The following is a 26,639-nucleotide window of genomic DNA, read 5'->3' on the forward strand; positions in this document are numbered from 1 at the left end:
TAAACATAACAATGTTAGTAATAATTAGATGTGACCAAAGGTTTCGAATTTGAAGAAAATTTCGTGAGTTATAACCTTGAGAATAATAACAGTAAGTCATGTGAGTTATCATGTTATTTTTATTCTTAGGGAAAAATAGGTATTGAGTTTTTATAGGAGGCTGACAGAACAATTAAAAATAACTTTCAACTCAGGGAACCCTAATTAGAACTGATATCGTGAATCTGCACGAATATTACACTTCCTTTTTACCTCCTAAATAGAAAGTGGAAGCATTAAATTTATTTTACATAAATTATTGATGAGGAAGGTAAAATTTGATAAAGAAGGCACGTTTGTTTTATTAAAGTGACAAGAGTACTAAATAAGTCAGTGAGAAGCAGCCTAATACGTCATACTTCAATTAGAATTAAATTAAATATTAAATACAAATAAATGCTTTAGATCTAACTGTACGTAATTTATAAACGAAGTTTAAAAACAAAAAAAAAAAAACAAAGGTCTTTCATATAATTAATAAAATTGCTAGAATAACTGGAATTCCTAGTTAAGAGAAAATCTGCTAATAAATAGGTTGGATTTTAAGTTCCCCTCAATTTAAAAGTAGATCGATTTTGCTTAAACTTTATGGAATATTTACTTAAGCAAGAGCCAATAATTTTTATTTGATAATACATAATTTCTATTTCGGCAAAAATTATTATAAGTTGGTGTACCTGACAATGTAAAAAAACTATTAAAGAATGACGTTTGCCCAATCTTTGTACTTGCGAAAGAGAACCATTTACATATGTATTGCCATAAATGTACACATTTATTTAAGGAAAAGAAAACATTAAATCAAATTAGTCATTTGGTATTTCCAAAATTTAAATTACTGGTGTATAAAAGAGTGTCAGATTTTTTTTTTTTTTTAACATTATTCTAGTAATTTATTTTACACATTTGAGGATTTTGAACAAAACTTCGAAATCAACTTTTTTTTTTCTCTTGCCATCAAAGTTTATATTCGATGACTGAAAGGATAACCAACAAGTAACCTTCAAAATTACTGTTATCATCCGTTATTGTTTTCTTTGTAGTTAGAAGTTAATTGTATGGAGTGACACATTTTCATACTGTTTATATACTTTAAAAAACAAACGTCGAATGTAAAATAACGGGAAGAATGTTTGGATTAACGGAAATTATAATTTAGTATGGGAATTAGAAAATCAATTGATGCTTTTTATTATTTAAAAAACTCATTGCTATGCACGATGACTTCGTAAAGTAGGTTGTTTATATCGTTCTATATCATTATAAAACTTAATGTGATTAAATTTTAATTTACTGAACAAGATTTTATTTAATCCCAAGTTTAAAATCTGTGGAGAAATTTATTTTTATTAAAAGATAATGTAGATATCACGTACGTAACAATGGATATGTACTTTTCCCTAAATACAGAAGTAATTGTCGCTGAACAAGTAGCAGAAAACAGTGCACTTTGTTTTATTTTTCTAGAGAGTGTTTGCATGGAACAAAAAAAAAAGTGAACAAAAATCTTTGAAGCAAATCCAAAAGAAGTTGTTGTTTCTAAGAAAGTGGAACCAAACGTAATTTACGATTTGTTTCCTCTATTTCTTACATCACAATATAATCAGGTAAAAATAGTTTTCATGTTATTGGATAATTTTTCTGCAGTAGGTTTAAGTCTTATAACTGTTAAGGTTAATAAGTTTTGGGTGATCACGCGTAATAAGAGAGACCACAGCTTGTGGAAAAACAACTTTTCCTTTGTGTTTAAAGGACGTCAAACTTTCTGGTTAGCACAACTGCAATACTTCCTCTGAAGAGGTTTTAAAGAAAGTAATCTATGGCACGGATAATATCTACGAAATTTAGATTATCCCTTATTAAAACTGTCCGGTAGGACAGTTGTATAAGGGTTGATCATCAAAAACTGCACGAAAAAGCGTAACGTTGAAAAACACCCAACTTTGACAATTTTTTTCTCTTTTTCTATAAAAGATAAAATTCCCAAATTTTCTTCATAATATAGGGCAAATCCTCCTTTATGACTGTAATTTTTTTGCAACAACCTAGATTTGATAGATTTTGAGAAAAAAGATGCTGAAAATGAGCAAAAACGGCATTTTCAAAAATTGTTCTTGTTCTTGTTCTTGTTCTTCTTGTTGTTGTTGTTGTTGTTGTTGTTACCTTTTTTGTAAACAACGTAGCGCCTAAACGCGTGAACCGATTTTCATGAATGAGGTATCATTCGATTCGGAATTTTATGTAGATGTGCCTTTTGTGGGTCTCGACGCTGTACATGGAATGGGAGAGGAGTTAGCCGCTTTTATGTAAGGCCCCCTCCAAAATTATTATAATTAATTACTCTGTAAATCTTAGCCCGATTTTGATAAAATTTGGTAGGATGACAGGGTTAGGGCTCCCCTACGTAACATTAAAACGACGATCTGCTCTTACACTTGTTAAGGGGAAGTATAGCAATCGTTTCAAATTATCGAAACGTGAACCGATTTTCATGAATGAAGTGTCATTCGAATCGAAATTTTGTACAGATTTGCACTTTAAAAGCCTCGACGCTGTGCCTCATAAGGAGGGGAGTTTGCCCCACCCAGGTAAGGCCCTTTCTAAAACTATTATTACCAATATTTCTATTCTATAACGCTTAGTCCGATTTTGATAAAATTTAGCATGAAGAAGTGATCAAAGCTCCTCTACGTGGCTGTGAAGTGCCATCATGCTCTTACACGTACTAAGAGGAAGTACTGCAATCGTTAAAATTATCAATGAGTGAACCGATTTACATCAATGAATTGTCGTTCGATTCAAAATCTTTGCCTCTTTGCCTTTTAGGGAGAAGTACTGTAATCGCAGTTAATTTTTCTTACTCCTCTTAAAGGGAAGAACTGAAATCGCAGTTTAATTTTTCTATTTACGTACAAATTACCTTCCTATTTTATTCAAAATGCTTTCTCAAAAAAATTGTTATTGAGGATGGTTTGGGGACCGCAACTATAATCATTCTTTAAAAAGATCTCTCCAGTGGTAGTAACTCCGACTTAACACCTTTTCAGGTTATAATGATACAATTAAAATTTATTATTCCCAATTTTAATAAAATCTGTAAAGCAGATATGTAACTTTGAAGAACATACAAAAAGGAAAATCTATTCAAAAGGTACAAAAATCTCTTTAACAAAAACTTACAGTTTAAAATGTTAAGTATAAGGGTTGATTAAACGCCAAAAGGTACACAAATCAGCAAGTACCCAACATTTCATTAATACTTCATTAATATTTAAATAATTCTACTGCATTAATTTTCATTAATATTTTTTTGAATTTATTAGATGTTTCACAGACCCTTATGCTGGCCAGTTCATTCATTTTCTTTTTCTTTTTTTTATGATTTAAGACGCGTCAACATCTAAGGTTATTGGCGCCCGGAACTTTTTTCAGTGCACTGCCGGCCTCCGGACAGTGTTCTCTCGTTACAGACAACACTGTCCATCACCCGGACAGTGAGCTGTAAGAAGCTCTTAGAAAGAGAAAATCAAAGGGTCTGCAGCTGGATACGAACCCGGAACCTCCACGTGGGAATCCAATACGCTAACCGCATAGCTAATCCCTTCCCTTTGTTCATTCATAATATTTTATTTTTTTGTTCTAATTATGATAAAATGTATATTATATCTTCATAATTAAATAGGTACTTTATTTTAGCTTTATTCCAAATTATTCTTCTGATTTATCTTTATTATGCTCTTTATTCTGAGTAGTCACATGTATGTACGAGTATGTACATGCACGTTAAAGTAGATAAAGACTAAGTAGAGTCGGCTACTATTTAAATTTGAATCACGGATTTAAAACAATATTTCAGTCTAGAATTCGCCTTTCCGAAGTATTTGTGAGCGTAGGTAATAACGCGTAGGTAATATCAAGTAAATTATTCAACAATAATTATTCATTTCTCAATTGTAATTTAATGTAGTCCCTCTAATTTTACTTATAGTAAAATACTGGAATAATTATGTTAGCTGTCATAAAAATATGCATATCTTATTTATCTTATTACAGTCAATCTAAGTTAAATGGTGTTCTACTTGAACAAATATTTTGTAGATTAAAATGGCCAGCATAAGGGTCTGTGAAACATCTAATAAATTCAAAAAAATATTAATGAAAATTAATGCAGTAGAATTATTTAAATATTAATGAAGTATTAATGAAATGTTGGGTACTTGCTGATTTGTGTACCTTTTGGCGTTTAATCAACCCTTATACTTAACATTTTAAACTGTAAGTTTTTGTTAAAGAGATTTATACAGCGTTAGTCATTATTTTGCACAATAATGAACAGCTGTAAAACGAAATATTTATTCTGGTCATACTTTTTTCGTGTTTATTTATTCATCCAAAGGAAAGAGAAATTATTGCCAGTTTCAGTTTAATTTTTTTTTGTATTTATTGTTCGAGTTTTCAACCTAGGCGTACTAGATCATATTTGACATATTTGACAAAAAAAAAAGAAGAACCATAATTAAAATGCTTTTTCAAATAAGAACCTAAACCCTGAAGATGATCTAGTGTCTACTTCGAAACCTTGACATAGCAAATAAAATATATGCCTGAAACTGGCACAAATTACTTTTCTCAGAGGTTTATAATTATCACGGAAAAACTACGTCAATAATCAAAAACTAAATCTTCAGACCGGAAATTAATTAAGAAATGTTTATTGCCTAAGAAAACTAAGGAAAAATTATTGTTGCTATGTTTGTTGGTACACTAATTTAAACCCTTTTTAAAAGAAAAAATAGCGTGCACTATAAACTATTCTATTTTTACTGTTTTGTAAACAATGGTTTGGCTAGAAACAGTTAACATAATTAGAACTACATCTGGTCTGGGTGCGTGCTAATTATGGAGATTGTAGCCAGTTATTAGGAATATTCAGCTAGGTCTTGGCTTCCAAAATCACCCTTGAAATGTACAAGAAGTTAAAAATAAAATAGTTCTTAAGTGAGAAAAGTGTTAAGAGCTTAGAATAGTCTAAACTTCAAACTTTGGCCATAGTTGTAGGGCAAATGGCTAATTCGGATGTTCGTCAAGAATGAATGAATACTTTCTAATAATATCTGCACATACATATTTACAAAAGTACAGAGGTTTACGGCGATGTCGCCTCCTATATGCACTCATCAAGAAAGATTTTTATTAGAATTCTTATAATTTGGACTTTCGATGAAAGTAGAAATAATTGATTTGAAAGTTTAGTAATATCCTTGATCTTCTGGAATTCGATACAGAAGAAACTCAAAACCTCATTAATCCCATCTGACCTAGAAAGACAACGTCAGTCTTACAGACATCCTTTGCAGTGCTCAGCTAACTTTTTCTTATTCTCATGGCACAGCACAAGAAATTCTTTCCCAAATTTCGTGATATTATATGAAGTCAAATGATTTCCACGTAAAAATAATCTTCACTACAATAACAAAAACACGAATGTTTAATTTATACACATCAACATACAATTCCAGTGAAATTAAAGGTATCCAAATTGAATGGTGTACAATAGGGGTATGAGAAGGTAATGCCTGAAAAGGTAAATACCTGAAAAATGCGTATTATTTCATTAATGCATTTTTAGAAGATAGTCCACTCATGAAAAATATATCACCAAAGCGCACCATTTGAACATGGACAATGATATGTTAGGTCTTTCAAATTGGTTTGAAAATTTTTCTCAGTAATATTGATTTTAGCGAGGTTCCAGGAGTAAGTTCCGTTATTACAGATCGTACTAGTTCCGCAGCTTCTTTGAACAGTATCATTTTGTTTATAGTGATTGTTTGTCAGTAGTGAACTCCTCAACTATATCTAGGTTTCAATACAATTTAATTACTTTAAAAGAAAGATGTGTGGAGTTCAATTAGATTTTTTTAAAATTTAAAATAGAGACATTCAACAAGAGATAGAGTAGTTTAAATTTGATATCTTTCTGAAGTTATATTCTTCTGGCAGTTATGAAGAAATTGGCAATAGGTGGTCAGAAGTGCTCAAGTGTAAAAAGAAGTAAATTCAATGTATACAAATATTCAATCAAAAAAACTAATATGATAATTTAAGCTGAAAGCGAGGCGTTCAGGTTATAAAACCTTCCGCACATTTCTTCAAAGAAATATTTCTGGTGAAATGGACACAGAAATAGCAGTGAAGAAAGGAAGAAGAAATGGCTAGTGAAAGTACTAGTAGTATGTCCCGGGTGGGAGACTGTAGACGGTGCGATGGTAAGCCAAGGACAAGATCACTCAGTCGTATCCAGTCTAATCAAGGACACTGAAGAGAAGTTGTGGAAGTACCGTTAATACAGATCGTACTAGTTCTTTAAGTTCTGGACGAGAAAAAAAGAAGAATCTGGATATGACAGCATTAAACTTGCATTACAGCGACAATATCCGTCCCCAAATACTCATGGAAATGCTTCTGGTATGATACATGTGGAATTAAAAGTTATGAACTCTGATAGGACTTTCTCTTCTTGGAACTGTCAAGGACCAACCTCATACCTTTCCCTCAGGCACAGAATTTCAGATACTTATACCCAAAATCAATTTGTATTAAACGGCATGTAAATGAATACAGGACGTTTAGAGAATACCATAAAAGTAAATTTCCTTTGTGTAGGACAAATCAGATATGACCATACACACCATTTTCTGCAGCTTGAATTTTTTACTACATGTTATTTGGCTAAAATATAGGTTCACTAAAATAACCGGATGTTATGTACCTCCAAAAAAACAAATTGCGTCAAAAGAATTTTAAACAAAACTAAATAGTAAGGTAAAGTAATCGCCTATTTTTTCAGGCGGGGCTTAACGTCCAACTACCATTTACTAGGTGTCGTGGAAGAGGGGACTAGCAAACGTACTTTACTATTTATCATTAAAACATTGAATAAAATCCAAAGGCCTAGATCGGGAATCGAACCCAGTACCACTATGCACATTGGCTTTGCAGGTATCGCCTCTTAACCCGCTCGGCTACCGTGGCGCCTAACAAAACTAAATAGTTTTCGAAATATATGGTGCGTAAAAACTAAAAAAGGAACAACATAGATTCAATTTCTGCCAAGCGAGTTTTCTTCTAAATTGGAAATTCTTACTATAATGAGATAAAGCATAAGTGTTATTCAAGCTCCTCTGGGATTATGTGATTCCAAATCGGGCCGCCTCGAGATTCGAGGCAGCAAACTCAAAGGAAATGGCCGCAGTTCCCCCACTTAACAAATTTTTTTCGTACCAAAGATACTAAATTCCAATCTGCGGACCCCCCCAAGAAAAGTGACACATTTTTACGATTTAAATTTGGTACACATTTTGTTTACAACCTTTTATTTTTTCAACCATTTTTCCTGGTATGTTCGATCAAGAGCATTCTGTGGGAGGGAGGGGCCCAAATTTAGTTTGAATGGAATTTTCTTCTGGTATTTTACACGAGTTTTAGGATGTGCGGCAGGCTTTTCTGATGAGTATCATCTCACTGAATTGAACTGAATTACCACCTGTGTAATAAGATGGAGATTTAAATATTTATTTAGTTATAATTAAGTGTTCAGAGAAAATTGTTGCACTGAAATGGAAATTTATAGAAAAGATTCCATTACACCTATCATAATCACGTATAATCAGATTTGTACCAAAATTGGTTTAGTGTGATTTTTTTTCCCTCTAAAAACTGTGCTTAAGGAGTAGGAGGTGGTTTTGCAAATGGATATATTTACTAACTTTTCCCCAACATATCCACTAGGGACTGTTGAAATCCTCTAGGATCGTCCAGATGATTGTGATGATGATGATAGTGGTGAGGATCATAAGGACCGGCTCCAGTCATGGAGCTCACATTCTTCAACTTGTTGGTCAACACGTGCACAAGTAAAGCAGCTTCACCACGATTACGTCCATTGTTGACTTGATCATAATAACTGGAGGGTAACACTTCATTACTGACCGTCGTGGAAGCTAGATGACGACGCTGTTGCTGCTTTGGCTCTCTGGTTGTACTACTACTACTACTACTGTTGGGACGTTCACCAGGAAATCTAAATTCAACGCTAAGCACACATGGCAATAGGATGATGAACAGCCGTGGCAGAGTACAGGATACGTATGAAGGTAGGTACATGACTGTTGGACAAGGACATAACACGGAGAGATCACCGTACAACCCAGCGCACACTGCTCATACAACGATCAGCAGGAGTCTTCATTGGACGCCCCACTCTTTTAATATTTCTTTTTTGCCTTTCTCCAAAAGGGGTCACTTTCTTTTTGTTTACCTCCGCTCCTCGCGGCGTCGTTCAGTCCACGTTGTTACCCACTTAACAAGGATACTTATCTCAAACCTTGTCACTTTAGGGAGTTGTTTATTTTTAATCACTTTAGACAAACAAAAGAAGGAATACCCTCTAATCTCCACTAATTGCTGTTCTGAAGGTTGTTCACCGCCCACTACTTTCACACATTACAACGAAAGTTCACTCATCAAAACAACCATTTGGATCATCGCACTCTTAATTGTCTTCTCTTAGAAACTGCCCACAGATTAGGCGACCAATAATTTCTCTTATTTATATTCACTACGAGGTGTGGCTATTAAATAATGAGACCATTGATATAAAACATTTCATTTTAAATTTATACATATTTAGTTATTATCACCTTCAATATACACTCCTCCACTATCACTACAACCCTCCATGCGGATTTACCATTGTTCCGAATCAGTGCTTTTTCTGTCAGCTCCTGCATGACTCGTGCCGCTTTTTCTTTCACACAGCTTCAACGGACTGAAATCGTGTTCCTTTTAAAATGCAGATTTGACTTTGGGGAACAGATCTAAAGTCACATAGGGCGGCCAGGTCAGGCGAATAAGGCGGATGAGGCCTAAAACTGGGATGTTTTACTTGGCTAGAAACGTCTTGTTGACAGACAACGCAGTGTGAGCTGGCGCGTTGTCTTGATTGATGGAGAACCCCGTGACTTGTTCTTCCACAAAACGGGGGTCGTTTTTTCCTAACTCTTTCACGGAGTTGAGCAAGCACCGGTAGTAATGTTGATTCAATTATAATCGATATTTTCATCCGTTTTGGACGTGGAAGGGCGCGACCCGGGCGGTCATTATCTCCGACGTCTTCTCGGCCATCTTGGAAACGTTTGAACCACTCACAAAACTCGCGCACGTGATTAACATTCATGGCCAAAAAACTTTTTTTAATAAAAGATAAGTTTCAGTAGCGGTTTTATCCAAGTTTTCAAGTGAAATTTCACGACAATTCGTTTTGTAGTATCATGTTTTCGGCAAAACGAAACTAACACCTCTCACCCAAAAGACGGTTCCGGTCAGACAGATTTCCCTACAAACACGTGAGAGACGCTGCAATCGAAAGAGAATGCTTTACGCTGCTGCACAGCTGTCGCGGTCGTTAGGATTTGGCGCATGCATAGTTCTTCTGTAGCAGCATCAGTCTCGTTATTTAATAGCCATACCTCGTAGGGTTTTCATCCTTTTAATCTATATTTTCAAAAAAAAATGAAATACATTTACTTAATTTAGAACAGTTATCAAATTTGAATTTTCTGCTATGTTTCGTTTTGAATTAAGGTGGAAAAACACACACACACACTCACATTACCCAATATATACAAACCACTTTTGCGAATTTCGGAAAAGGTAAACTCAAAATCAAGAAGAGTAAGAAACAAAAATATGTTTTGTGTCTGAAGAAAATTTAGAGAATTACAGAAAGACACAAGGTCTTAGGAGTGTTCTACGCAAAATATTTTTACTCAATTTCAAAAGTTTAATGTGCTCAATAAATTAACTTAGAGAACACGACATAAAATGTACAAGAAAGGAAGAAAAAAATACTTTCGAGTATTTAATATGCGATCTTTTACTAAATTAAAACGATAAGCTTCAAGCGATTGAAATGATAAGAACTTAAAAAAATAATAAGCAACATCTACATTCAGAATTATTTATAAGTGAATTCTATCAACTAATTTGAATAACAAACAAAACCTGAATTTACACTTTAATTCACATTTACTGGGCATCAGAAAAAGATAAAATTATATAAAAATGGAAGAACAATTCAATAAAACAATTAACTCAACTCTTGCAAATAAATACTTTTATATAATTACCCGTATTGAAACAAATCATGAGTTTGATTAGTCAAGATTTCACAAAAGCTCGTATCCGTAACATAAAAAAGTAAATACTGGCTAACAGTAATTAGTTGCAATTGAATGAGATAAAAATTTGTAAACTTTCAAAAGCATTCATTAAATTATATAACATCTTCAATCTGTTAAATTTTAGTTCGTGCTATATGTTGGAAAATTCCTATAGTTTTTCCGCTAATTGCCCACATTATTTCCTTCAGTTTTTTTAACAATCGGTAACATTTGAAATATGTAATTTTGAAATTTATTATCATTTCTAACGTGAAAATTTTCTTAAAATAAATCATTAACATTATTTCAATAACTATTTATCTCGGCGTACGGGAGAAGAAAAATAATTGTTTAGAAAAGAATCCAATTAGGAGATAGGTCTTTATTTGTATCCAAAGTACCCAATGATTATTTAAGAAAATCATTATTTGCGCCACCAAAAAGAATGAACAATTTTATTTTAAAATGATTAAAATACCTACAGATATCGTCAAAGAATCTGGTCGCATTGATTACAGCCAGCTGCCTTTGCGCTTTATTAACCAATCTAGAGTTGGAGATGACAGCTTCTTCAGGTGTTAATATACCTTCGTTCACTTCGGCCAACAATGTACTCAGGGCAGGCCATTGAGCTCTTGATTTTTCTACATAATGGGTAAAAAACAAAAAATCAAAAATTATTTTATAATAAAGTTATTTTAAAAATAAGGATTCAAGATTGGCGAGGAATCGGTCAAATAAAAAACAACTCCGTCTTTTTGCCAACGTTTCGACAAATTAATATTAATATCCAGGCCCTGAAGAAGACAATATATTTGTATGAAATGTTCGGCAAAAAGATCGAGATTGTTTTTTTATTTGACCGATTCCTCGCCAATCTTGAATCCTTAGTTTAATAATTTACGGTCAAGAAGCCTATACAGGGTGTCCCAAGCTATATGGATAACGACTTTTTCTCGGAAACTAAGATAGCTAGAAAAAAAACTAAAAAATACGTGTTCCCTTAGTTTTTTGTTAGAAATCCAAATTTAATTTGTAATTTTTTTTCGGTGCTTCCAGAAGCGAGATACAGGCACCAACTTCATTTTTTCAAATGGGGAGGTGCAGTTTTTATTTAAGAAATAGATTCCTCTATTTTTTTAAAGAAAAATTTACTTGAACGGTTTTTTTCTGTGAGCGATATTTTAGAAGTTATGAATGAAAACATGATTCTTATAAGAAATGTCAAAATGATAATATTATAACGGTTTTTTGATTGAATAAGAAGAAAAGTACTATTTTATTATAAATTTTACTCCTCATTAATATTACAGATCATGCTCGAACTGGCCTCCACCATTAGAGATGCATAGACATGCTCTTTCTTGCCAATCGTCCCTTACTGCCAAAGAAATAGATTCGGCTTTAACCGAGTTACAGGCATCTATTATTCTCTGCTTTAGTTCATCTACAGATGCAATCCCGGCTTGATTCTGATGCACCTAAATTTAGAAATGCTTTTAGGTAAGCAGAAATAAGGAAAGAAAGAAAAACGTTATGAATAATCACCTTGTTTCTCAGGTATCCCCAAAGGAAATAGTCCGTAGGTGTCAAGTCCGGCGAGAGAGGTGGCCACTGAATCGTCCCCCGTGATGGATATAACACCATCAGGCATGTAAAGAGATGTCTCGATAGGCAATTTGATGGGCATGTTATATCGACACGGGGGGCGATTCAGTCTCCACCTTGTTCACCGGACTTGACACCTACGGACTATTTCCTTTGGGGATACCTGAAAAACAAGGTGATTATTCATAACTTTTTTCTTTCTTTTCTTATTTCTGCTTACCTAAAAGCATTTCTAAATCTAGGTGCATCAGAATCAAGCCGGAATTGCATTTGTAGATGAACTAAAGCAGAGAATAATAGATGCCTGTAACTCGGTTAAAGCCGAATCTATTTCTTTGGCAGTAAGGGACGATTGGCAAGAAAGAGCATGTCTATGCATCTCTAATGGTGGAGGCCAGTTCGAGCATGATCTGTAATATTAATGAGGAGTAAAATTTATAATAAAATAGTACTTTTCTTCTTATTCAATCAAAAAACCGTTATAATATTATCATTTTGACATTTCTTATAAGAATCATGTTTTCATTCATAACTTCTAAAATATCGCTCACAGAAAAAAACCGTTCAAGTAAATTTTTCTTTAAAAAAATAGAGGAATCTATTTCTGAAATAAAAACCGCACCTTCCCATTTGAAAAAATGAAGTTGGTGTCTGTATCTCGCTTCTGGAGGCACCGAAAAAAATTTACAAAGTAAATTTGGATTTCTAACAAAAAAAACTAAGGGAACACGTATTTTTTAGTTTTTCTCTAGCTATCTTAGTTTCCGAGAAAAAGTCGTTATCCATATAGCTTGGGACACCCTGTATATATTCTTATTTTAAAATCTTTTCGAGAAAGATGAGAAAATACCTATTATCATGATGGCAATGTCCGTTTCCGATAGAGTTCCTTGTAAAAACAATCCAATAATGGTGCAGATGATCAATATGTGATTGATAAGGAAGTAGATATTTACTATCACAGTCTTCATGCCTGATAGACAAAACAAGAATTCTCAATTATAACAAAGAGTTCATTCTATTCTTCTATTATAATCAGTTTTTAAAATATCCTCCTGTTTGCTCCGTTTCTTTTAAATGAAAATATCAAGTGGTGCTAAAATTCCAAGTTAAGACGAAATTCCACGGCCTCATTACTGAATGGATTTTTCAGATTCTTAAAACTTTTCTGTAAATTACCTATATCGATTTAATTTAAATTTAGTTTTATTTAATTTTATCGATTTAATTTAGTGTGAACAATAAATTAGATCTACTACTTTTGTTTGAGAAGTTTTCTTATAATAAATCGATAAGAAGAACTGGAATAAGGTTTCTTCCCTCTAAAGTATCTTTTCTATTCATAGAACATTTCTCTGTTTATATATATACACAGGAACAACAGTGATATATTTAACATCGGATTTAAATGTATTGTTAAAATTCCGACTTTGGCGAAGATTGAAAATTTTCTCTAAAAACTCGCTCTTTATTTCCATTCGGCTTCAAATTATCAGTCTAGCGACAGATCCAAAAAAGAATGGCAGAAGTGACTAGTGATGGAATCATGAAATGACTGACTAGTGTTGAGATAAAGTTGATATTGATGCTGTATGAGATATAAGGGTAAGTCGTTAGCCGGAAGTAGTAGTTTTTAAAAACCTTGCGAGTTCTTCCGACAAAATTTTAGGATAAACATGCGTTCAACACATGAAAGTTTTAATTATAAAAGTAATCTAACTGAATTAAATCTTTTATATCGTTAGTTGGGTATTATTTATTACCTTTAATTCGGGGTTGTTTCATTTAGCTACCCAAGATATGGTGCCTAAGTCTTTCTTGGCAAATAATTTGAAAAGAAAAATTATTTTTAGCTCTAAATTTTTATCGTCGAATCTTGGATTGTTTGTAAAATAACCTTATAAGAGCAAGTACCAATTTACTCCTGTAAAATATTATATCTTGAAGACGTAGAAGTCGTTCAATTGAAACACTGTATTATGTTGTTATGAAGAAAACTGGATCAATACCAATAAAAGTTTAAGTCTAAAGGCTGGTTTTAATTGGTAGGTCAAGATTTAGTTTAGGTTGTTTAATAATATGAATTAAATGAGGTTTATTTGTTTTACCCATCACTAAAGGGTCTTCAGTTTAGGTTTTTATTTGGTTGCAACTATGAAGTTTAAATGTTCTTAAGAGTGCCAAAGTAAATAAAGTTGGCATCTCAGCAAGAATAGTACCAATTCTGTGTACTTGACGAATTTAAATGACTAGAAGTTGCTAAAATTTTAGAAATGCAAAATATAAGTTATCAACTTACATTACGTGAGTGCTCTCACTAAAATAGTTTTTTTGTTTCTTTTTCTTGTCATTGGTGTTTCGCTGCACTGATAGAACGTAGTCTTCAGTAAATAGAATCTGTTCCATGATAGTTTTACTGGACTTACAACCACTACTCTTAAGAACCATAAATTTAAGAACAATTATAGAACTAGAAACCACTGTTCTCAGTAAAAAAAAAAAATCATTTATTATTATTATGTAGTTCTTGAAGCAAGTTCTACTCCCGTGGTAAAGTAATCAAAAAGCTTATTTTGCCTACTATAAGCACAATTTACGATAATGTTTAGAATCATTCGCAGTCCACTAGGTTTACTAATAACAAAGCCCAATGAAGGCAATTCACCACTTTACGTGAATGGTCCACGATCAATTCTAAAGTTTAACCGCATGACTAATTACGCCGATTATGTTCACATAAATGTACATAACAATATGTAACCTTCTTCATAAGTTCCGTGGTATCCAGTTGTTGACAGTGTTACTGTTCTCCGCTAGTGCGAATTATCTGACAGTTAAAACAAGAAAATTCTGTTTCGAGCAATCATCAAACTTCTTCTTACAACAATTTTCAAGGTTTTAACTTTTACATTTTTTTTTCAAAATCCAAATATTTTAAACAAAATTGATTCTTAATAACATTTTACACTTTTTAAAACCTTTTACACAAAGACGTTGCCCATGTTTTTGAGATTTTTTTAAATATTCTTTTCGCGCACACGCACCGCCCATGTTCTAAAAACCACTTTTTTTTTTGTGGACTCAGAGCATCTATTAACTTATACTTCCGATGAAAAGTAGAAATCGAAAATTAGACATGATCGCTTACTTTCCTCACCTAGTAAGAGAAAGTTTAAAAAACAAAATTCGTAGTTAAAGAAGAAGTAGTAATAAATATAAATGCAGAGATAAATAAGAGAGCAATTATTATCTATAAAATTATAGCAATTTAAAGAATGGTATTTTCAAAATAAGTGGTAGGCCTTGACTTTGACCCACTAGGCGAGCTGTCACAGATCTATCGTTTATCGTTCCACTTTCTCTTTAGCCTAGGGCAACTTCTCTTTCTGATCATCTCTTATCTTCGTAGTACAGCCTATTGTCTTTTGCTACTTCACAACTCGTAACTAGATGATGTGTTTGATTACCTCTTCACTTTTTCTTTCTTCTCAAAAGATGAGCATATTAGGATCATGTTGAATTTACGAATTAGTAATAGCATTAATTTTTACGATTTGGTCGAAGCTCAGGGAAGAACCAAATTCTCTAAATAAATCTACCCATAATAAATTTACCGTTTTAAAAAAAGTTACTGTTTTGTGGCCTAATAACCAAATTTTTTTTTTTTTTAAAAAAAGCATTGCTGGGATTCCAAAATTTGTGGAAAAAATTGTGCGTTTTTTTTATAAGAACGTAACCCGCTTCCTAAATATTCCGTAGATGTTACTAAGAATTAATAAGTTGATAGTTTTCTAGAGAAGGTTTACATTCCTCCAACTTTGGTTTCTTGCCTAGGGAACCCCACAAAGTAGCAGGGAGCCAGTATTTAGGGATAACCATTTAGACAATGCTCTCTCAGGGAGTGTAAATCCAGCACCGCTGTTATCCTATCCAAATAGAACTTCCCCCCGGTCTCAGTCCCACGTAATCCTGAAAAGGCTTTCTCGCTAATCCAAGACGCAATCTTTCCTCGTAAAGTATTGCTCGAATCATTTTACGCGATCTTGTGTTGCCTGCCAGTGGCCATCTAGGAACTTGCCTCGTACTTCACGTACAACTTTTGCAATTCGTATTAAAGGAAAAGCGAAGTGTTGGAAAGGCCTTGGAACCTCCATGAGAATTCCTTTACAGTACGCAACAAAAGTTGCTCTACTCTTGACGACCATCAATCTGAAACAGGCCTTCTTTGCCTCTCCTTCATCAGAAAGCTGAAGCGGTACTTAACTGCAGCAGTATTTCCATCCAATGCCGACTGTATAGTTAAAAAACATGATTTAATTATTAATTTATTTAACAGAGCATGTATATTTGAGTTAGTCATAGAATAACTAGGATTGTAACAACAATTAGAAAATAAATAATGCAAAATATTTTTAAAGGAAACGAGTAAAAACGGAAACAAAAAAACATTGAAATGAAAGTGAGAGTAAATTGATGCTGATAAAGCAGTAAAAGTTGTTTTCACCAACTTGGAGACACCTGGAGACGCCGTTGATTTGAACAAATAACAACGAAAGTAAACTATATTGACCTTTACTTAGGCTAAAGCAGCTGACAACATATCGGTTATTTACACCTATTTGGGCAATACTTTGAAAACAAGACACAAACAAAAACTATTGGAATTTTTTACCTGGAACTGATCATCCTTCTCTTATAATCTCAACTGTACCAATGAACTGTTTCTAGTTTTGTCCAGAAGTTAGTGAGTAAATTTCTCCTGTCTTCCTGAGATATCACATCTCGGATTAATGCCATACATTTTCGTCTACCACCTTTTTGTGTTTGTTTTGGAGCCATCCGACAACCAAAATAATGGAACCTAATCAACAGTCAGTTCAAGTGAATTTCCTTTGGTGACTGCCTAGGAAACTTAACAGAAAAGTTCGAAAAAGCCGTACTGGATAGACGTACTTCCGATGAATACGAACTGAGAATTTAGTCACCTTTAACTTTCACCATTTCCTGGAAACCCTCCCTTGGTAAAATGTGAAATAAACCGGCACTTTTATGTTCGGAGTTAAAAGAGAGTCATTTGGAACCACTTTCAGGGAAAAAACTAATCGGGAAATCTAATTAATTAAAGAGGCACATCCAATTGATTCTCTTCAGATTTGCAATTTTTGATTCCTATTCCATTTTTATGAATAATTCACTTTAGAGGAAGGTCTAACCTCAATTACATCTTCTAAAAATTCTAATTTTCTTGGGAAATGTTTCAATGAAAAGGTTACTAGATCTAAATGTACGAGTATGTGTGATCAAGTGTGTCAAATTTACAGAAAACATTAAGGAGCCAAAATCCCCGCAGCCCCCCCTCAAAAAAAGTAAAAAAATCCTTTCTGTAAAATAGTATTTCCTGTTAAGCGATAATAATACAAATTTGGTCACTTCCTGTTAGCGAAATTTATCAAATTTTGCAGTTTCTGTGTTCAGTTTGTTGATACAACATCCTATTGTTGAAACCATTTCCCTGAACTCAAAGAATTTCCGTATTCAGCGTGTATTTTTTTCAGTGAATGTTCAAGATCTAAACAAAGAAATTCTACTCGAAGGAAAGAAGAAAATAAAATGTATTTTTTTATTGAAACTCCCATCATTTTCTTTAACGTTCACCTTTTAAGTTCTACAAGTTATTGGAAAAGAGAGTTATTATCCTTTTAGTCAGAGATTTATTGTTATGAAAATTTAATTTATAAATAAATTAATTTTCTTTTGAATACGAATACAATATTAAAGAAAGCGATGATAATTTCATATAGAGAATATTTTTTGCCAAAATACAAAAGCGCATAGAATAATACTAGGTCAAGTAAAAGTGAATAGTGGTCACTTTCATTTGAACGATCAAAGAAGAAGAGGCATGCTGTCATGTCGTAAGATGGTTAGTTTGGGAGTCCTTGGTCTGATATTGCCAGGCTGGTTTTATTTTATTTTCTTAATTTTTAATTATGATTTAAAGGTAGCTCAGCGATTTGAATAATTTAAATATTAAAGGATTTTTTTTAAACAATTAATTAATTTACATATTAAATACCTGGAACAATGATTACAGGGTGAGGCGGCAAGAAGAATTTGAGATGAAGAGAGAGGCAGAGCTGACGATCGGCCGTAACAGATGACTGGACTCCAGGAGAAAGTGATCCGAGCCTCTCCACTCCCTTGACATTTTCTTCCAGGCTTACTCCTTCCAGTTCTCCAACTAGCTAGCTAGCTAACTATCCTTGGTTGATATGCTGGAGCCTTTCTGGTTTTCTTATTTTTGGGGAAAGTATTGCAATTATTTGAACATAATTCTTTCGTTCATATAAATAAGTAATTTGTTAATTTATTATTTGTGATGGGAACAATCACTAATAAGGATTGTGAGGCTACTGTATGAATATTCAGTTATGGCCCTAAAGCTGAGCAAGGAGATTTCGGGATAGATTGTCCCTTACTAAAGGGAGCTGATATACAGCTCCTTTTTTTAAAGGGTATATTTATGGCTGTACACTATAGGAATGGAAAAGCGTAACTGTGGCAAGCGGTACCGATTGATGATGGTATATTTCCGGACGGCCATGTTGTGGTCGCCCTAGGACGGGTGACGAGGCAGAGTATTCCTGGAGATGGAAATAAAGAGGCTGATCTTCCCTTTTTTTTTTTTAGAAGGGACCTTAAGTAGAAGAGAGGAGAGTTTTAATGTTACACGAGGGTGGCTTTTCGAACATATGATCCTGTGTCCTCAGTAGCAGAAAGGAACACGGTCTACTCTGAATTATGGAATCCTGACATATATATGGAACGAGAAAAAATAATAATAACAATACGTCAGTATTGACCCACAAAAAAGATGGTGGGTATTGTTGCCTCCAATGTTCCATTTCTGGAAAATTACGACTCTGCTTATTTTATTATCACAAAGACTTGATAAATTCTCCAGATTCTAGAAAATTCTTAAAAATACCGGAAGTACATTACCTGAATGTAGGGGCGGGTGTTTTGGTTTAATAGAAACGGACGTGGATTTCTTTGTAACTAGGAGACTCCCAGTTCGAATTCAGCAGCATGGAGCTAATTTTTATTTGTTGGGGGCGAAAAAAAAAAATTATTAGTAAAGTAGGTGCTTCCGCCCCCGTCCACGACACCTAATCATGTAGTTAACAAATTAAAATTTAACCCGATTCATCTTACAAAGAGTAATAACGAAATATGGGAACTGAATCAGAACGGGTAGAATAAAACAATTCTTTTATTATTTTTTTTTTTTCAGTTTTAATCTTTCCTTAATCCACAGATAATCATTTTGTTTCCTGTTTTTATCTAGACTTCCTTTTTTAAAAAATGACATCACATACAAATTCAAATTGATTTGAAAATAAAGCATCAAAAAATTTTATATATTTATTTTGTTATTCCCCTAGCTCCCCAAAAATTAAAGATATATTAATAACACAACCAGGTACTTCAAACAAGTCTTTACAATAAACAAACAAAAATAAAGTAAACAGAAAATTAAAAAGTATTTGCAGTCTTAAAAACTTCGAATTCGCCTCTTTTCATTTTTTTATTGAATTTTTTTCTAAGTCAATATATTTATTTATTTTTTTTTTTGTATTTGGTTCTTATAAAGTAGGTATGAAATTTAAACAAACTTAATAAAGCTAATACAAAAAGAATACGTACATTTCGAATTACCATACAATTACAAAATATATATATATATCATTTTTTTCCCCTTGAAAAACATAAAAAATTAATTTTACAAATAAGAAAATAAAACTATATTAATTTATTAATTACAAAATGAGAAATCAACAAGTGCTTTATTTTTTGTTAACTTTTCAAAAAATATTTTTTAATGTAATAACTAATTAAAAATATCAAATAAAAATCTAATAACATTAAATACAAATTATAATAAATCTTAGATGCTGACGCGCCTTAAAAAAAAATTAAAACAAAAAAAAAACAAAATTGAGTATTTTAAGATTATTATTAACAAATCATAATTGTAAATAGCAATTTTAGAATTAAAAAATCATTAATAAATATAATCACTCTGAATTATTCCAGAATATCGGAATTTGCTTAATTAACTTAATTTACTATATTCAGTACTGTATTGTTTAACAACCTTTTCTTCAAATTAAAAAAAACATTACTTATTGAAGTAGAATATTTTAAAAATTATTCTATTTCAATTAAAGCCTTTTTTCAACATAAAAAAAAATAAATCATAACAAAAAGAAGATATAATAGACAAATATTAAATTAATTACAATCCAAATGAATAAGTTAAATAAAAAGAGTTAATTAATTAATTAATTAATTCACAAATTAATTAATTAATTCACAACTTAATTAATTAATTCACAAATTAATTAATTCACAAATTAATTAATTAATTAATTAATTCACAAATTAATTAATTCCCAAATTAATTAATTAATTCACAAATTAATTAATTCGCCCTTAAAAAAACAAATAAAATAAAAAATCGATTTATATGTAGAAGCTACGTTTATAGAATCACAGAAAAAAGCAAATATACTTACATTTTTTGTTTTTATTTTTACTTCAATCTGGTTAGCCATTACTTTATCATCAAATAATCTGGTACATTATAAAATATTTTTCATTTTTTATTATTTAAAAATAATAATTTTATCTTAATGTGTCATGTTGTAGAGAAGCTGAGTGAGGGAGAGAAAAACCAAAAAAAATCGATTAGTTTAGTAGGATGGTAAAGCGACCCTTACCTAAAGGCATAGTTTTGAGTATTAAAGAATCACTAATCGATCTCATTATCGAGGTGGGAGTCAAAAAAATAAGTTTTTAATTCTGGATACAGTGATCGGGATTGGACTGCTATGCACCGACAGTAGATCAGAGACTTGTGAAAGCAACTGGGAACAAAAAATATGAATGGATTGACATTAATTGCCTTAAAACCAATCTGTACTTAAATGTTATAGCCTGGGACTCCATTTATAATGGCGATTTAACGAGACTAAATAAATTATTATTAATTTTTCTATAAAATTCCCTAGCATAGGCCTTTTTTTTTTTTGCCACAGGATGGGAGGAAGTCTCTTGTTCCCAGATCGATTAAAGAAGAAGGGCGGGCACCCTCCATGACTGCTGCATCATCAAGTCTAGGATGCTGTGAATGCATATTTTTTGGAATCATGATTATTACACTAAACCAGCTATAATGTTCTAATTGGACCATTTTTCTGCATCTACATGCGTTTCGGTGACAAAAGAAATATAGTCAGGGGTCTTCTTATTTGTAAAAGCTAAGCATCTTCTACGGGTAACAGTGAACAAGAGAAAGTGGCAATATTATAAAGGGAAGCGATGGACAACAAGTTAACCAGATCACCTGCTTCGAAGGAAAAAAAAATTGGCCGTCAGCATTCGATTTTATTCAGAATATATGAGTAATCAGGTTCATCTGGTCAGAATTATTATGGGTCTACCATCAGGATAATGTTCTCTGTAGAGTGAAACAGGAGATCATAATATCCTTCAATTCCTTGTAAAATGACGCAATCTCAACAGAAAGAAGCTGCAAGGCACACTATGGCAGAAGAGGTACGACGATGAAGCGGCACACAGTCGACTCCTGTGCTAGACATTGACGTTGTGGTTTGGGGAACCCGCTACTGCATACTCTCCTTAAACATTTTTTTCAATCTATCCAAAATAACGTACCAAAAAAATGGCCGATACCAGCTTTGTTGAGAATAATATACCTCAAAATAGAATCAGATGTTCATGAAACCTCATTTATTTAAAAATGAATATTCCAAACAAACATTAATGATGTCATCCAAAATTTGTTTCGTTTGACTAAAACAAAAATAAGGAATTAATGGTTTATTTCTTAAGTGAAATTATTAATTTTAATGAACACAATTATTGGAAGAACCATGGCAAAACTTTAGCGCTAGTGTTTTGGAGTTTTATAGTTTATTTTATTTTTTTTAAATCTACAAGTTGTGATGTTTATTGTTTGTTAAAAATTATTTGTTTATTTGCTATGAAATTAAAAAATATTGAGGCGCCCCTTCCTGAAAACCTCTTGTGATGTATCTAAACCTTTTTTTGCAATTAATTGTTATAATTATAATTTTTTTTTAATGTTAAAAATGTACACTCTGCAATCTTGGATCTATTTCAACACTATTTACGACAGATACAACCTTACCAAATTAATTACTAAATTAAGAAAATGAAAATGAGTATTTTCACTCGTTATTTAATTAAGCTTTAATTTTTATTTTCTTTCATTTAAAATTTCTTCACAATTTCCATTTTTTATACTTACAATTGTTTCCGGTAAATGGTGCGGAAAATTTCCTAAAAAACTACAAAATGTTTATTCTTTCTAATGTCTTAAGAAAAGTCTTGAGTCTCACCACCACCATGAATTTAAGAAAGAAGATTATGTGAAAACTAAAAATTGAGATTTCACTGAAATTGATTTTGATGAGAAAATTCAAGGATCGGCATTGTATTAATTTTTCTTTAATTATAAATATAATTATTAATATAAATTGCAGACTTGTTTCAAGTTAAACATAATTATTATTATAGATTGATCAGAAATTAAACACAGAAAACAAGACTATGTTATTGAGGGTTAGTCTGAGAGAATTTACTGAGAGCATAAGATTGATGGGTGCTAACGTTGCAGTTTCCATGCACATGAACATGCAGTTATTAACAGTAATCTGAAAACAGATGAGTTAGCTATTGGGGATGGATCATCCGACATCTGAATTCTGTGATTCAAAAAAACTGGTCGCCTTCACTAAACATGTTTTTCTTAAGGGATTAAGGGATTTTAAGAATGAGGAGGACGGTAAAAATATTCACAAAAATGTATAGGTGAGGTTTTTTTTATCTGGTGCACTTAAATGGACAGCCATTTTACACAAAATAGACAGGGTGAAAACCATTCTGGGAGGGCAAGAATTGTGCCTTTATCCCCCCCCCATTACTTTGTTTAAAGTTTTTGTCAGAGATTACACTCATCAGAATCGCTTGAGTTGATTTGGAGTTTGAATTCATTATAATAAGTACAGTGATAAAAGTCTTAAGGGGCCAGCTGAGACAACTGGTCGCTTGCGATAAGATCCGGATTTTGGTGGCTGCCATGTTTAATGCGGAAAGATTAAACATTTCTGCAGTGCAGAAAAAAAAAATAATAATAATTTGGGACGGTTTACAAAACAATGTTTACTTAAAAAGAAATTGGTTGTGGTCCAAGATAACTTTATTTAATATTTATTTATTGATCAGTGTTTACTGTTCTCAAGATAGCAAAAGAAAAGAGTCACTTATCTTTTCTCTACAAAATTCTGAAGACATTTTCGTTAAAAATTATTTAATTCGAAGTATTTTTTCCAATTGCGCATGATTTATTACTTTAAAGAAAAAATTATGTCCACCATCTGCGTTAAAATCTGCCCTAAAACTGCAGTTCTAAAATACAAGTCCACAGTTTGCCATTTATGTCAATTTAAACTAATTTTACTAATAAACAACCTTTTTTCTTTTAACAAAACAAAATATTAATAAATTTTAAAACATTTCGTACAAAATTGTGGATGGAATTTCATTTGTATGTATGTGTTTTTTTAAGTTCTAAATAATTTTTCGTATTTTTATTGTCCCCTATACACTCAGGTGTAATAAAAGGTCACCTCGATTATTTTATTAGGTTTTTTTAAACTTCTTATTTTATTTACTACTTCCACTAGCACTTTATTATGGATCTTTTTTAAATAAAAACCTTAATCCGTTGCTCCTGAGGCTTTCTTTTAACCAAACCTTTGGTCTGTTGAACACTTTCAACACGCTTTGATCACTAAAATTCGAGTTTTTCAAAGGCACTGCCTTTATTGTAACAGTTAAGAAAGGTTTTCGTACTGCGCGGAGTTAAATCACTTTATAAGTACACAAAAATTCAATTTCTTTATTCTTTGCCCGGTAGTCCCTCACTAGTCTCGAAGAATCTAAGATTATACAGACTAAAAAAGAAAACAAATTATTGTTAGAACAATACTCAAATAATCAAGAAGACCTTTTTCTCATCTCAGTGTACAATATTTTTTGTATAATGTTACGAACTCTAAAAAAAAAAAAAATCCAAATTAAATACATACATTTTGAAAAATATATTAGCAAAATAATAATATGAAAAACATTCTAACTTTTTCATCTTTTTTTTTTTTTACATTTTATTCAACTAAATGTTTCCAAAACTTAATCTTTAGAAATCCTTATGTTCATATTTCTTTTTCTTACTTTTTTGTTTTTTTAAAGATTATTATTAACTAGATTTAACTGAATATTGACTAGCTTGTGACTTTTTTTTACACATATTAAATACTATAATCAAAAGTACAGTATATGAATACTTGATTTTCTAACTACTCAGGTAATATTAATAAATATGTACACTTACTAGACTGTAAATGAGGTGAGTATTTTCCTAGACAAAACTATAAGTGTTTTCAATAGCTCGACCACCAACTACTGAGGTCACCGATCCACCGGAACCAGTCTCTTGCACTCTCTCCATAGATTCAGTTCTTGTTCTAATGGAACCACCGTGTATAATGATCTCTCGTTGTTCAGGAGTGGGCGGAGGCCTACGTTCAGTGTGGGCTGATCCTTGATTTCTCAGATTGGACAGCGGACTTTGTATAGCCGCTACAACATATTGGGTAAGTGTAACGTCGGCCGTTCCACCGGATTCCAATGGTATTGGATGTTGTCTAAAATGTTCTAGCATATCGAATATAGTGCCAAACCATAAATGTTGTACTCTACACTGGCTAGTATCGTTGATGGTCATTCGTAAATGTTTTGCACGTCCATGGAAGTTAAAGGTTAGCACAAACTCACCCTTCCTTGTTTCACTTTGCCTTACTAGAAATACACCATGGCCAGACGTGCCTGTACTCAACACTAATGAAGCAGCTTCTGCTCTTGGTAGAGTCCCATGGAACCATGGATATTCTTGGAGTGTAACAGATAGATCAATCTCTGGCTCTTGGTTTTCTCCTTCAGCCTGGGAAGAACACAGTTCAAAGTTACTGTTTGATGTTGCACCATCCTGCAGCCTTGGTGGAAGTTCAGGTGGATCTTCTAATTCACCTGTACAAGATGGCTTACCATGCAATTGTGCTTCAGAGGAAGATCCTAGCAAGCTTTGATTATCACCAGAATCGCCTGTATTAACCGATCTCATACAATATTTCACCGTAGCCAACCAAGATCTCATATCATCAATGTCATAAGCTTCTATAACATACTCCATATTATTATCAGCTTTCAAAACAAAAGTGTTTTCATGATCTGGCATTTCTAAAGCTGTGGTTTCCCTAGCTTCAGTTATTAGAAAACAGAATACACCACTCTTTGGCTTGACTGATTTAGGTGGTGAATAAAATTCCAGCATATAACCACCTATAGTTTTCACCAAAGCTAACCTACACCTTTCCCACTTTTGGGTACCGTCTGGGTTTTCACCAATCAAATAGTTAACTATACCTTCTTTACGACATTCCACTACAATTTTAGCTAGACGAGTTTTTGAATGTTTATCAAATTTTATACTTTTAGTTAGGCCATTGGAAGAATCATTTTCATCAGAAACTTGACGATAAAAAAAACCTTTACCTTTTTTTAGCGCCTTAAATGAGAGCCGTCTGAAGAAAGGCTTGTGAAAAAGTTTTGGCGATCTTGTTTCAGCTTCTGAATCAAAATAATCATTGTGTTCTTCGTGATAACCATTCACTCCTGACGGACCGGCTATACCATTAGTCAAATTGGGTTTATCCTTTAGTTTTAGTAGTTCACTTTCAAAATGTTCAACAAAACTGTCTATGAATTTTGAAAGAAATTCTCTATGTTCAAGTGTTGATGAATTAGGATTATGTGAGTTAACGTAGCAGATGAAAGACTTGGCAAAATTACTTGCAGCTGCTCTGGCATGTTTTTCACAGAACTCCACCCAATTAGTACCATCTTCTCCGGCACTTTCCACACTGGCACTAGCCATCGTATTTAATGTTTATCGCTGCATATTAGGATCACCATTGATGTCCATACACTTTCCAGAACACAGCAACATACAAGTCAACAATGAGCAAAATGTATGAGAACTTTCTATAAACATTATCTTTATGTTCTTAATTTCAATTACAATCCCGAAGGGCGTCTACTTTGTTTTGGTAGCTTTTTTTTTTAACCTAAAATCACTAGTAAAGAAAAACATGAACTATACACTATTTTTTAATAAACACAACCACTTTAATTTAAACAGAAACAATATGCAATACTTTTAATTTCATATTTTAAAAAAGAATTACTAAAAATAACTTCAGTTTACCTGACAGGTACAATCAGGTAATCATTCCATAGGCTACACAAACATGCTGCAGAGTTGCCAATAGACAATTATATTTTATAAACTCAAATTGCTGAAAGAAAGGTAAGAGTATTTTGTTTTACGAAATGAAAAATATAAAGTAGAGTGATTTCATTTTTGGAAGCTGTGACTATTATCAAGTTTAATTTTGAATGAAGTTTGGGGCTTTGTATTTACAAAAGTTATTTAAGAATTTATTTGATAAGTGTAACATAGTTAAACATATATTTTTAGGAGGAATTCGTTAAGCTAGAAACATTATTACTTATTTTTTATTTTATAAAGAAACTACAACC

The 26,639-nt window shown here is 32.4% G+C and overlaps 2 protein-coding genes and 1 long non-coding RNA gene across 11 annotated transcripts in view; 1 reads left to right on the top strand and 2 right to left on the bottom strand.

Moving 5' to 3' along the window:
* The window catches only part of LOC141448172 (trypsin II-P29-like), a 36,683-nt gene extending 18,606 nt beyond the window's left edge, over positions 1–18,077 (bottom strand). The window contains exons 1-3 of one of the 4 annotated variants that reach the window (XM_074116313.1): positions 17,947–18,077; positions 12,721–12,843; positions 10,745–10,906 (exon numbers count right to left, since the gene is read on the bottom strand). In XM_074116313.1, the coding sequence (XP_073972414.1) occupies positions 10,745–10,906; positions 12,721–12,841 (283 nt within the window). In that variant the 5' untranslated portion in view covers positions 12,842–12,843; positions 17,947–18,077. Of the gene's footprint in view, positions 1–10,744; positions 10,907–12,720; positions 12,844–14,169; positions 14,747–16,542; positions 17,417–17,946 lie in introns of those variants that run through there. The other 3 variants (XM_074116312.1, XM_074116311.1, XM_074116314.1) reach the window with 3 other exon arrangements.
* Positions 1–21,763, top strand: LOC141448175 (uncharacterized). 2 transcript variants are annotated; one of them, XR_012454904.1, is made up of 4 exons: positions 1–91; positions 1,507–1,646; positions 17,965–18,747; positions 20,583–21,763. It is a non-coding gene; the product is annotated as an uncharacterized lncRNA (long non-coding RNA). The 2 variants fall into 2 exon arrangements; XR_012454903.1 differs by having other exon boundaries at positions 22–100.
* Positions 19,240–26,359, bottom strand: Lnk (SH2B adapter-like protein Lnk). Of its 5 annotated transcripts, none has more exons than XR_012454902.1 (3): positions 24,373–26,359; positions 21,653–21,749; positions 19,240–21,574 (listed from the first exon to the last, which is right to left on the bottom strand). XR_012454902.1 is itself a non-coding variant. In XM_074116318.1 (2 exons), the coding sequence occupies exon 1, from the start codon at positions 25,972–25,974 to the stop codon at positions 24,400–24,402; it is 1,575 nt and encodes a 524-aa protein (XP_073972419.1). In that variant the 5' UTR covers positions 25,975–26,359; the 3' UTR covers positions 19,240–21,749; positions 24,373–24,399. The 5 variants fall into 5 exon arrangements, 3 of the variants coding, with proteins under 3 accessions (XP_073972419.1, XP_073972417.1, XP_073972416.1); XR_012454901.1 differs by having other exon boundaries at positions 21,653–24,036; XM_074116318.1 differs by having other exon boundaries at positions 19,240–21,749.
* Between the last annotated feature and the right edge of the window lie 280 nt (positions 26,360–26,639).

The sequence above is a fragment of the Rhodnius prolixus genome, unplaced genomic scaffold (assembly GCF_049639745.1).
Source record: "Rhodnius prolixus isolate KJV_2025 unplaced genomic scaffold, Rpr scaffold_13, whole genome shotgun sequence".
In the NCBI taxonomy this organism is placed as follows: Eukaryota; Metazoa; Arthropoda; class Insecta; order Hemiptera; family Reduviidae; genus Rhodnius; species Rhodnius prolixus.

Excerpts from the sequence above, each read along its gene's own strand:
- Lnk (XM_074116318.1), bottom strand. The coding sequence starts at position 25,974 with ATGGCTAGTGCCAGTGTGGAAAGTGCCGGAGAAGATGGTACTAATTGG.